The sequence below is a fragment of the Leucoraja erinacea genome, chromosome 7 (genome assembly GCF_028641065.1).
Source record: "Leucoraja erinacea ecotype New England chromosome 7, Leri_hhj_1, whole genome shotgun sequence".
Classification (NCBI taxonomy): domain Eukaryota; kingdom Metazoa; phylum Chordata; class Chondrichthyes; order Rajiformes; family Rajidae; genus Leucoraja; species Leucoraja erinaceus.
In genome coordinates this window covers 50,646,818-50,659,796 of record NC_073383.1, presented here as the reverse complement: position 1 = coordinate 50,659,796, position 12,979 = coordinate 50,646,818, and the positions used below count along the sequence as shown (strand labels likewise).

Here is a 12,979-nt window from a genome sequence, read left to right as displayed (position 1 = left end):
AGTCCCTAGAGTGCAGGAGGATGAGGAGTGATGATTAGAGGTGTATAAATTCAAGAGAGCAATAGATTGGGGAGACGCACAGTGTCTCTTGCCCAGAGTAGAGGAATCGAGAACCAGAGGACAGGTTTAAGGTGAAGGGGGAAAGACTTTATAGGATTCTGGGAGTGGTGGGTGAACAAGATCCCGGAGGAGGTACTTGTGGCAGGGATTATCGCAACGTTTAGGAAGCAAATAGCCAGGTACATGGATAGTACAGGTTTAGAAGGATAGGAGCTAAATGCAGACAAATGGGACTAGTGTAGATAGGACATGCAGGTCCGTGTGGGCTCGTTGGGTCATGGGCCTGTTTCCACACAGTATGACTCTGACTCTATGCTGTGGAATGGATATATAAACACTGAAGAGAATGCAGAGAAAATATAAAAGGGTGGAACAAGAAAAATATGGGGAAGGGTGCAAAGCACAAAAGGTTTTAAGATGAAAGGTTTGTGGGTGTAGAGAGATTATTTTTCATTCGTGCAGAAGAACCAAAACTAGAAACTACTGAAATAAAATAGGGACTATTGCAGATTTGGGAATGATCTTCACCCAAATATTAGTGAGAATGTGAAACTGGCTACCGAAGCAAATGGTTGAAAGAAAGTTGCAAAAGTCAAAGAGGGAAACAAGTAAAAGGTAAAGCTTGCAGATTGAAATGGGACAGGAGAGAGGGGGATTAAGCAGAGCATATATATAGTTAATTTATATGAAGGTAATGAATATTTTTTTCTACTGCTACTAGATACATTTTCATATTTTTTTGGAAGTCATCCGAAAGAGAATAAAGAATCCTTCATTGAAGACACCATTGAATTCAAAGATGAGATAGAGCCTGTTCATTTTGAGATCTGTGGAAAGAGTAAGCAAGGTGTAGAAAATACTATATCCTGGATTAAAAATATAGTTTCAAAGGAGCAGTCTGAAGAAACCATTGATAGTAATTATCTATTTGACTTTTCCGAAAAAGAATTTGTAGAATTAACGCGTCTTAATAAAAGTCTGAATATCACATTGGATCTAAAACGCGACCAATCTGGAGCTCGGATCAAAATCTGTGGTCTCACAAAGGATGTTCTGACAACCTTTACTAAAATTCAGAAGATGATTAACTGCCTCAGAGAAAAAGAATCTGAAAGAAGAAACGAAGATCTTGTCAAAAATTTGGTTGAATGGCAGTTTCAAGATGGTATTGAATACAAACCATTTACCAGCGCTACAAACTTCATGCTGGAAGCAGCATTTGGTAGAGATCTGACTTCAACTAAAATTCAACTTCACGGCAAGCCATGCAATGTGGATTTGAAAAACCTTACTGCTACAATCGAAGGAAATAAGACCATTTGTTTGAAAAGGGTTTTGAAAACTGAAGGTAAAGTTTTTCATTTTATATAATTTGTATGGACCTTCTCGATTCATATTCATTATTTTCCACTTGATAAAATAGTTGAATGCAGCAGATCAAAACATTGTTTTTGAATGATAAAATGCAAAATAAACCTACAACACAGAAACAGGCCCTTCATCCCACCATGTCTATCCTGAACATGTCAGATTCAATGTTTAAGAAAGAACTGCAGTTGCTGGAGAAATCGAAGGTGGACAAAAATGCTGGAGAAACTCAGCGGGTGAGGATTAGGTGATGTTTCGGGTCGAGGCCCTTCTCCAGTCTGAAGAAGGGTCTCGACCCGAAACGCCACCTATTACTTCGCTCCATAAATGCTGCCTCACCCGCTGAGATTCTCCAGCATTTTTGTTTACTTGTCAGATTCAATTATTTCTTTCTACCTGCATATGATCCACACCCATCCATTTCCTGCATAGTCATGCTCTTATTCAAAAACCACTTAAATGTTACTGTTGTATCTGCTTCCACCACTACCCCCAGCAGTGTGTTCCAGGTATCTAAGACTGTGTTTAAAAATTAAAAAAAACTGGTCCTGCACATCTCCTTTAAACTTTCTTCCTCTCACTTTAAACCTATGTCCTCTAGTATTTGACATTTCTATCCTGGGAAAAAGATTTTGGAGGTGTACCATCTCAGTGCCTCTCATCATTTTATAAACTTCTATCGGGTCCCTTCAGCCTCCAGAGAAAACAATCCAAATTTTGTCCAATATCTCCTGTTAGCTCATGCCCTCTAATCCAGGCAGCAGCCCAGTAAACTACTTCACCTCATCCAAAGCTTCCACATCATTTCTGTAATGGGACAACCAGAACTGCCTGCACACTGTACTCTAGTGACCGTCGGACCATCCTTGATCGGACCTTGCTGACTTTACCTTGTACTAAACGTTATTCCCTAATGTGTCTACACACTGTAAATGGATCAATTGTATTTAAGTACTAGAACTAAGTGGGACCTGTTGAGTCCCAGTCACATGGGAGGCCTGGTCCCACACTCCAGGGTGTGGGGGAGGGGGGATGAAGAAGAGGGGGGCTATGTGAGGCAGTGGGTTTCTTAAATGTGCATATTTTAATGCTAGGAGCATTGTAAGAAAGGTGGATGAGCTTAGAGCCTGGATTGATACCTGGAAGTATGATATTGTGGCGATCAGTGAAACATGGTTGCAGGAGGGCTGGAAACTAAATATTCCAGGATTTCGTTGCTTCAGGTATGATAGAATTGGAGGGGCAAGAGATGGAGGTGTTGCATTGCTTGTCAGGGAAGATATTACAGCAGTGCTTTGGCAGGATAGATTGGAGGGCTCGTCTAGGGAGGATATTTGGGTGGAACTGAGAAGTGGGAAAGGTGTAGCAACACTTATAGGGGTGTATTATAGACCGCCAAATGGGGAGCGAGAATTGGAAGAGCAAATACGTAAGGAGATAGCAGATATTAGTAATAAGCACAAGGTAGTGATTGTGGGAGATTTCAATTTTCCACACATAGACTGGGAAACACATTCTGTAAATTGGCTGGATGGTTTGGAGTTTGTAAAATGTGTGCAGGATAGTGTTTTGCAGCAATACATAGAGGTACCTACTAGAGAAGGGGCGGTGCTGGACCTCCTGTTAGGAAATGAGACGGGTCAGGTGGTCCAGTGATCACAATACCATTAGTTTCAATATCATTATGGAGAGGGTCAGAACTGGACCTAGGGTTGAGATTTTTGATTGGAGAAAGGCTAACTTTGATGAGATGCGAAAGGATTTAAAAGGTGTGAATTGGGGCATTTTGTTTTATGGGAAGGATGTAGAAGAGAAATGGAGGACATTTAAAGGGGAAATTTTAAGAGTACAGAATCTTTATGTCCATGTTCGGTTGAAAGGAAATAGTAAAAATTGGAAAGAGCCATGGTTTTCAAGGGAAATTGGACACGGTTCGGAAAAAAGAGATCTTCAATAATTATAGGCAGCATGGAGTGAATGAGGTGCTTGAGGAGTATAAAGAATGTAAAAAGAATCTTAAGAAAGAAATTAGAAAAGCTAAAATAAGCTATGAGGTTGCTTTGGCAAGTAAGGTGAAAGTAAATCCAAAGGTTTTCTACAGCTATATTAATAGCAAAAGGATAACGAGGGATAAAATTGGTCCATTAGAGAGACAGAGTGGACAGCTATCTGCAGAGCCAAAAGAGATGGGGGAGATATTGAACAATTTCTTTTCTTCGGTATTCACCATGGAGAAGGATATTGAATTATGTGAGGTAAGGGGAACAAGTAGAGTAGCTATGGATACTATGAGATTCAAAGAAAAGGAAGTACTGACACTTTTGAAAAATCAAAAAGTGGATAAGTCTCCAGGTCTTGACAGGATATTCCCTAGGACATTGAGGGAAGTTAATGTAGAAATAGCGGGCTATGACAGAAATATTTCAAATGTCATTAGAAACGGGGATTGGCGTACTGCACATGTTTGTCCATTGTTTAAAAAGGAAAATTGACCTGCTCCTGTACATCTCGAATCCTGTCAGCTCTCTCCCTGTGATTACAAATATTTTAGAAGGGTTTGGCGTGTATTCTGGTTATAAACTTAACTACCAAAAGAGGGAGCTATTTCTGATTAACTCATTGGCTAAGCAGCTCCTTCGCTCTTTAACCTCATTCAAATGGGCAGAGTACGGGTTTCGCTACCTCGGCGTCTTTATCACAACACCCTTATCTGATATGTTCCGCACAAACTCTCTGCCTCTGGTTGAGAAAGCTGAAAGAGATTTTGACCGCTGGTCAGTTTTACCGCTATCCCTCGTGGGCCGGATAAATCTGGTCAAGATGGTCGTCCTACCCAAAATTCCTGTATCTTTTCCAGCACGTCCCTATACTTATCACTAAATCTTTTTTTGATAAATTAGAAAGGACAATATCTAAATTTTTATGGGGTAGCAAACCGGCTAGAATCCGAAAGGCGATACTGCAGTCTCCTAAGAGTGACGGCGGTTTGGCACTTCCTGACTTTAGGCAATACTATTGGGCAGCTAACTTGCAAAAACACCTGTATTGGATGAATGATGATTGCGACCACCTACCGACCTGGGTACACATGGAAAAGGCGCGTTCACATCTCCCGTTGCGGTCTGTCCTATGCTCCCAACTCCCCCTTCCTATAACATCTGTGGGTGCAGGCCCAATTGCGTCCCTCTCGCTCAAGATATGGAGTCAACTCAGGAAAAACTTCGGTTTACAAGGCCCTTCCATCTTGACCCCACTGCTTAAAAACCACATCTTTAAACCTTCAAGTACAGACCACGCATTCAAAACCTGACATAGCAACGGTATCAGTAGTATCAAAAACCTATACAAGGATGGCATCTTGTCGTCTTTTGCGGAGCTCTCGTCCAACTATAGCCTCCCAAACTCCCACCTTTTTCGTTTTTTTCAGATTAGGGATTTTGTGAAGAAGACATTCCCCCATTTCCCAAATCGCCCCCCTGAAACCCTGACAGATACCATCTTAGCTCTAGATCCCAACCGGAAGAAATGCATCTCTGTTTTGTATAACTTGTTAGGGTCGGTTATATTGAAACCTCATACCTCATTAAAAGCTGCGTGGGAGGGTGAGCTGAATACGAAACTAACAGACCAGCAATGGGACTCTGCCTTGGACTTGACCCATTCTTCCTCCATATGTACCCGTCATGTCCTAATCCAATGCAAAGTCCTTCACAATGTCCACTATACAAATGCAAGATTATCTAGAATTTACCCCGCTGTTAGGGACACCTGCAACAGATGTAATCAATCTCCTGCCAACCATAGCCATATGTTTTGGTCTTGCCCTAAGCTAGCAGCCTTTTGGAGGAGTGCTTTCGACTTGATAAGCAGAGCCTACGGCCAGACTATTCCTCCAAACCCACTGTCAGCCATTTTCGGTACCCCTCCCAACACAAAACCTCTCTGTTGCGGTGAAACGGGTTCTAGCTTTTACAACCTTGTTAGCCCGGAGACTGATGTTGCTTAACTGGAGGCTCACCTATCCCCCGACACACACCCACTGGATTAAGAAGGTGCTTCACAATTTAAAGCTTGAAAGACTTAGGTTCTCCCTCAAAGGCTCTACCAAGACATTCCTAGATACATGGAACCCTTTCTTGGAACTTGTTAACTCTCTCAACTTTTCCCCGGACTCGGAAGAGGACAGTGCTCTCCACCATTGTTCTGCTCTACTGCAGCTGCTCTCCCCTTAAACCCCCCTCCCCACACTTATTTATTTAATTACTTATTTACTGTTATTAGTGACCCCCTTTTTTTTTTTCTTTCTTTTTTTTTAGTACCTTTTGTTTCGTTTATCTTACCATATTTGTGTGGATGTGTATGTATGTGAGTGTTGTTTGTCCCTGTTTGGTTCTGACCTGATTCGGGTGGGTTGAAGGTGGGTAAGGGTAAGGGCTTTGAGGGTCGCTTACATACTGTTGCACAATTATGCCTTGACTGTGACTGTCTGTTATCATTGTATGTATGCAAATTGCTGTGAAATTCAAATAAAAAGATTTAAATCAAAAAGGAAAATTGATGAGGGTAAAGCAGTAGATGTTGTCTATATGGACTTTAGTGAGGCCTTTGACAAGGTTCCTCATTGAAGGTTGGTTAAGAAGGTTCAATTGTTGGGTATAAATGCAGGAGTAGTAAGATGGATTCAACAGTGGCTGAATGGGAGATGCCAGAGAGTAATGGTGGATGGCTGTTTGTCAGATGGGAGGCAGGTGACTAGTGGGGTGCCTCAGGGATCTGTGTTGGGTCCACTGTTGTTTGTCATGTACATCAATGATCTGGATGAAGGTGTGGTAAATTGGATTAGTAAGTATGCAGATGATACTAAGATGGATGGTGTTGTGGATAATGAAGTAGATTTCCAAAGTCTACAGAGAGATTTAGGCTATTTGGAAGAATGGGCTGAAAGATGGCAGATGGAGTTTAATGCTGATGAGTGTGAGGTGCTACATCTTGGCAGGACAAATCAAAATAGGACGTACATGGTAAATGGTAGCGAATTGAGGAATGCAGTTGAACAGAGGGATCTAGGAATAATTGTGCATAGTTCCCTGAAGGTGGAATCTCATGTAGATAGGGTGGTAAAGAAAGCTTTTGGTATGCTAGCCTTTATAAATCAGAGAATTGAGTATAGAAGTTGGAATGTAATGTTAAAATTGTACAAGGCATTGGTGAGACCAATTCTGGAGTATGGTGTACAATTTTGGTCGCCCAATTATAGGAAGGATGTCAACAAAATAGAGAGAGTACAGAGGAAATTTACTAGAATGTTGCCTGGGTTTCAGCAACTAAGTTACAGCGAAAGGTTGAATAAGTTAGGTCTTTATTCTCTGGAGCGCAGAAGGTTAAGGGGGGACTTGATAGAGGTCTTTAAAATGATGAGAGGGAAAGACAGAGTTGATGTGGTCAAGCTTTTCCTATTGAGAGTAGGGAAGATTCAAACAAGAGGACATGACTTGAGAATTAAGGGACAGAAGTTTAGGGGTAACATGAGGGGGAGCTTCTTTACTCAGAGAGTGGTAGCTGTGTGGAATGAGCTTCCAGTGGAAGTGGTGGAGGCAGGTTCGATTTTATCATTTAAAAATAAATTGGATAGGTATATGGATGAGAAAGGAATGGAGGGTTATGGTCTGAGTGCAGGTAGATGGGACTAGGGGAAAATAATTGTTCGGCACGGACTTGTAGGGCCGAGATGGCCTGTTTCCGTGCTGTAATTGTTATATGGTTATATGTGGATGTATGGGAAGGGGGTGTGGGGTGTATGGGAGGGGGGGGGGTTGCCCCCTAGTTCCGCAACCCGGGTTCTCTGGAGTATCTGGTCGTTGTCCCCCCTGTTGTCTGGTGACTCCGTGACTGCACCGATGGCTGCCAGGGGGGGGTGGGGGAGGGGGGTTTGTGGGGAGAGGGTGTGGGGGGGGGGGGGGGTGACAGATGTGTGGGGAGGGGGGAGTGGTTCGCAGGGTGCTCCCCGTCCCCACTCCGACTTCACTCAGAGGCTTCTGGTTTAATTTAATGGCTCCCGGCTCACGCTGCTCTCTGCCCGCAAATTGCTCACAGACTCAGCCCCACCTCTGGGGATTTATTCTCCATGGTTGCCGGAAGGGGTGTTACCTTCATTTTGACAGATAGGCGAGAAGATAGGCGTTTAAACCTTCATAACTTTTCTAATATTTCACCGATCGCAACAAAGCTTGGTACGCTTGGAGAAGAGGAGAACGGTGAGTTAGGTGGCGAAAAAATCCTAGCGATTATAGGTTACTGTTTTTGTGCAAATTTAAATAAAAACGCAAACCAGAAGTGGTCAAGATGAGAGTTTTAGTAATAGTATAGATTGTCTTTCTGCTGACTGGTTAGCTTGCAACAAAAGCTTTTCACTGTACCTCGGGAACACATGACAATAAACTAAACTGAAACTAAACTACAGTCTATCAAAACCTGCAATGTGATTTCCTTCCAATGTTCTGACCAATGAAGGGGGAGCATACCTTACACCTTTAATCTGCAACTTTCTCTATTTAAATAATAGTTCTTTTGCCCTTCCTTCAAAGATGAACAACTTTATATTTTCCCACATTACACACTGGCAACTTTTGGCCCACTTAACAATCCCATCTATATCTCCCTCTGTAAGTAAACACTAGGCTTCAAATTCTAGAAATCTGAAATTAAAACCGATAATGCTGTTGTCACACATTAGGTTGGGCTGCATATCTGGGAAAAGAAATAATGTTTCAGTTTGGCAACCCTTTATCAGAACAGGGAAAGAGTGAAAACAAGTTAGTTTTACGTTGCAAAGAAGATGTGGTCGCCACATGTTCGCTGTTGGTCTCTGGTGAGTCTCCTTCATGGTCGCGAGTAGTTCCCGCATTCTGGGAAAGTCGTGGCATCATGTTGAAATATTTTCTGCGACCAAAAATTGGTCGCTATGGAGAAAATCGATAATCCTGTAGTCGTAGGTGCAGTTGTAATGGGGTCACCATGTAGTCGTAGGTAGTTTTAGTTAATCGCCTTTGCTGACCGGTCATTGGCTCATTGGGGAAAAAATATATAAGCACGAGTTTTCAGAACCAAGGATAGCCGACCGGTAATGTTGAATGCCCGCTGAACTTCATAGCTGTGTATCTCTGGCTTCTTAAAAATGTCTCCACTCCTCCTTCCCCCTTCTCCCCCTCCCCTACACCCTCTTTTAAAGGACTTACCGTACACTGTGCTAGCCGTATTAACCTTCCTGTTCATCGCGGTGTGTGTCTGTATCACCTTGGCTTTGCACCGTGTGAATTTTAGACGGCATTCCCCCGCTTGACAGTTGCCGGCAGTCCGCTGAAAAATCGCCTAAGTGGGACAGGCCCATTAGAGAGAAAAACACAAAAATAAAGCTCTTGGGTATGATAGATAAAGGAGTGTGAAAAAACTGTGAAATGCTCATTTACATTCTGGACGGTCCTTTCATTAACTAGGGTACTCTCTAATTTACTTCTACCCCATTGGCACAGTATGGTAGCACAGTGGTAGAATTGCTGCCTTACAGCAACAAAGTCCTGACTACTGATGCTGTCTAGAGAATTTGCATGTTCTCCCCGTAACCTGTATGGGTTTTCTCCGGTTTCCTCCCACATTCCAAAGACGTACAGGTCCGTAGGCTAATTGGCTTGGTATAATTGTAAATTTTCCCCAGTGTGTAGGAAAGTGTTAGTGTGTAGGGTTCGCTGGTCGGCGTGGACTCAGTGGGCCAAAGGGCTGGTTTCTATGCTGTATCTCTAAACTAAACTAAAACAAACATTGCGGACATTGGACTTTGTCTATAGAACTTGTGTGCTACAATGATGTGCAACTATATTCTGCACACTGTATCATGCTCTACCCATTGTAATTGAGTTTGACTTGCCTGTATTATGGTATTATCTGATCTGAATGAATAGCATACAAAATAAAGCTTTTCACTGTACCTTGGTACACGTGACAATAATAAACCTAAAACCTACACCCAAGATGTACTAAAGGAGAGGATAAACTGCCTAATATCATAATGAATGACTTCCAGCAGAACAGATCAGTTCCGACACAGTCAGAAAGTAATATACCCAAAATGATAGAATTTGATATCGAATACACAAGGCTGCACAAATGAATGATAGGATGCAGTTCCCCAAGCTTATGTTGGGTCATATTTGAACAGAGCATGAGACCAAAGAGTTTTAAGATGCAGTGGGAGTGGGCTGGAGAATTAAAGTGGGAGACAACAAAGAAGTGTTGAGTCACTCCTCTGGACTCTAAGTAAGTGCTCTGCGTTGTAGTCACATAATCTTCATTTTGTGCATAGCAGACAACATTGCAAAGTATGAGTGCAGTGCACATGAGTGTACATCTTCAAACTATTCCTTTTTCCACAGATTCTAACAAATGCAAGGGGGAAGAGTACGGGCACCTCACGTTTTATGTTGTTTGTTAATATAATGTGCTTGTTCCTTTAATACTAAAGCTTGATTTACACGCTGGTATTTTGGGAATAATATGCTCAAATTTCACGCTGTCAGCGTGGTCATGTATATGTTTAATTTACACCTTTTTGAAATACACAGTTTTTCAAGCACATAACTCCGCATGAAACGCAAGGTACCTGTACAGTTAAGGACACTTACAACATTCATGTGGAGATAGACTTGGGTCCAAGTCCATTACTCCCTGAAAATATTTTTTTTTCCCAGGTGGAAATGTCAAATACATAGCTTTAAGGTGAGAGGAAGAAACATTAAAGGAGATGTGCAGGGCATTTGTTTTATACAAAGATTTGTAGGTGCCTGGAAAGCGCTGCCAGAGATGGTGGTGGTAGCAGATATAATCGTGACGTTTGAGAGGCTTTTAGATAGACACTAGACCAAGTGGACATATGGATCACGTGCAGGTAGAAGGAATTAGTTTAATTTGGCATTGCATTAAACAGACGTAATGGGCCAGTGCAGGGCTCTCACTTAATTTTTTTTCTCTTTCCAGCCGGGCAACCTAGGCAGCTTTTTAAGGTTGCCAAATGACAGTTTAGGTGGTCATTTAAGATGGCTTGCGATATTGTGCTCGGAAGAAATGCGTAGTTACCAGTCGGAATTATGCTCAATGAAGCATTCACATATTATTTCTGGTTCAAATAAAGTCACAAACTAAACATATTCACCAATCTGAATCCGACCTTTCTGTCCTGGGCCTCCTCCATGGCCAGAGTGAGGCCCACCGCAAATTGGAAGAACAGCGCCTCGTATTTCACTTGGGTAGTTTACACCCCAGCGGTATGTACATTGGTTTCTCAAATTTCACCATTCCCAGCTCTCCCACATCCTACTGTCTCCAGCTCTTCCTTTCTTTTTCCTGCCCCCCCCACCCCGACATCTGTCTGAAGGAGGGTCTCGACCCGAAACATCACCTATTCCTTCGCTCCATAGATGCTGCCTCACCCGCTGATTTTCTCCAGCTTTTTTGTCTACCACCCATTCACACAAGTTCTGTTATCCCACTTTCCTCACCCACTCCCTACACATTAGGGGCAATTTTACAGAGACGTTAACCTACAAAGCCATTGGGATGTGGGAGAAAACCCACACGCTTGCAGGGAGAATGTGTAAATTCAACACAGACAGTGCCCGAGGACAGGATGGAACACAGATCTCTGGCGTGTGAGGCAACAAGTCTACCAGCTGTGCCACTATATTTTGTTTTCTAACACAAAAAAAATTATACATTGCTAACTTTGATTACTAAAAAAAAAAAGAAACTATCCATTTTCAGTCATAAATCTCTAAGTCACGCTATGTCCCCCTTTACAGCTACTGTATGTGTTAATTCAGTTCAAGACTATGGGGCAGTACATTGGCCATAAAGTTGCTGCCTAAAAGTGTCAGAGACCCGGAATTGATCCTGAATATGGATGCTGTCTGTAAGTTTGCTCCACTTCCCTTTGATCGCAAGGGTTTTCTCCGGGTGCTTTTGTTTCCTTCCACATTCCAAAGGTGTGCAGGAACCTTTTTCAGACCCAACCCAAAACATCATATTTTCCTTTTGTCCAGAGATTCTGTCTGTCCTGTTGAGTTACTCCAGCTTTTTGTGTCTATCATCGGTTTAAACCAGCATCTGCAGTTCCTTCCTACACACAATACTATACGATAGAACTGTATTAATCCCAGAAGGGAAATTGTGTGTGTGGGTATATATATATTATACACACACACACATATATTTATATATAGTTATATATTCTAATATAAATATACACTGTTGTTTTCTCGTTTATAACATTGTTTACAGAGTACTATGTTGACATATTCTGTTGTGCTGCTGCAAGTAAGGATTTCATTGTTCTAACTATGAGAGAATACTATGGATGTGAGAGAATAAAACACTCTTGACTTACGTCGCTAATGGGTGGGATAGAACTAGAGTACGGGAGATCGCTGGTCGGTGTGGACTCGGTGGGCCAAAGGGCCTGTTTCCACGCTGTATCTTTAAATTAAACTAAAAATACTAAAACCAGAGGGAGTCTAAAGAAGGGTCTCTACCCAAAGCATCACCAAATTTCTTCTATCCAGGCTGCTCCCCCGCGCAATTAAATAATGGAATAGTCTTCACCCTACCATAGTTACCCAACCAGACGCAACTAAATTTAAGGTAGCTCTTTTTTCCCCCCAAGAACCCTTTTAGCTTAAGTCCACCCTCCACCACCTCCAGTTTAAATTCCATTTGGAATATTTTTGCAGGACCAGGAATCCAAGAAACAGGAGTTACTCCAGCTCCAGGGAGTGATTCTGCGTTGGGTTTCAGCGGTCGCTGTGCCCAAGGACATTGCTGTGAGGTCGCGAGGCGGCAACCTCACAGCAATGGTGGCCAGATCTCCCACAATGCAAAGGGAGAGAGAAAGTGTCTGGCGCCGACCAGTTGCTGTGGCAGTGCACATGCAAAATGACACACCTTTTAGGTTGCCCGGCGGGACTTTAGGTGGCCATTGGCAACTGGGCAACCATTAATTCTGAGCCCTGCAGTGGGCCTGTTCTGTACAGCGGTGCTGTATTGTTCAATGTTCTATCTTGCATGTCTTGCTGTTAAATAATCTGGCAGCACTTGATGATATCATCAGATGATTAAAGTGGAGTTATCCTTTGTCTAATATGCTTATTATTGATGAGCTAAAGCTACATTTGATTAATGTAAACATATATAATAATGATTCATTTGATATATCTGCAGGATTGCTAACTGATGCTCTTCCAGATCATTGGGATGGTATGAAAAACATACAGTATACATCTGTGCAGCTGCACCAGGAATCCCAAGAATATCAGAAAGTAGAGCAATCTTTCAAAGCATCAGCCAACACATTACAGATTGTAAAGGTACTAGTCAATCTTACTACATTTTTCATACCCTAGTAACCTTTCATGGAGGGATTCAGATGAATGTAACTATTATATTTAATGCAGATAATCAGCTATTGGAACGGTCATTAATTTCCTTGTGCAAAACAATTTGTTGGAGT

The 12,979-nt window shown here is 42.2% G+C and overlaps 1 protein-coding gene across 1 annotated transcript in view; it reads left to right on the top strand.

The window, feature by feature from the left end:
* The window catches only part of LOC129699007 (protein mono-ADP-ribosyltransferase PARP14-like), a 55,370-nt gene that overhangs the window by 33,064 nt on the left and 9,327 nt on the right, over positions 1-12,979 (top strand). Inside the window, exons 14-15 of the mRNA XM_055638568.1 lie at positions 782-1,408; positions 12,691-12,836. Of these exons, the coding sequence (XP_055494543.1) occupies positions 782-1,408; positions 12,691-12,836 (773 nt within the window). The remainder of the gene's footprint in view (positions 1-781; positions 1,409-12,690; positions 12,837-12,979) is intronic.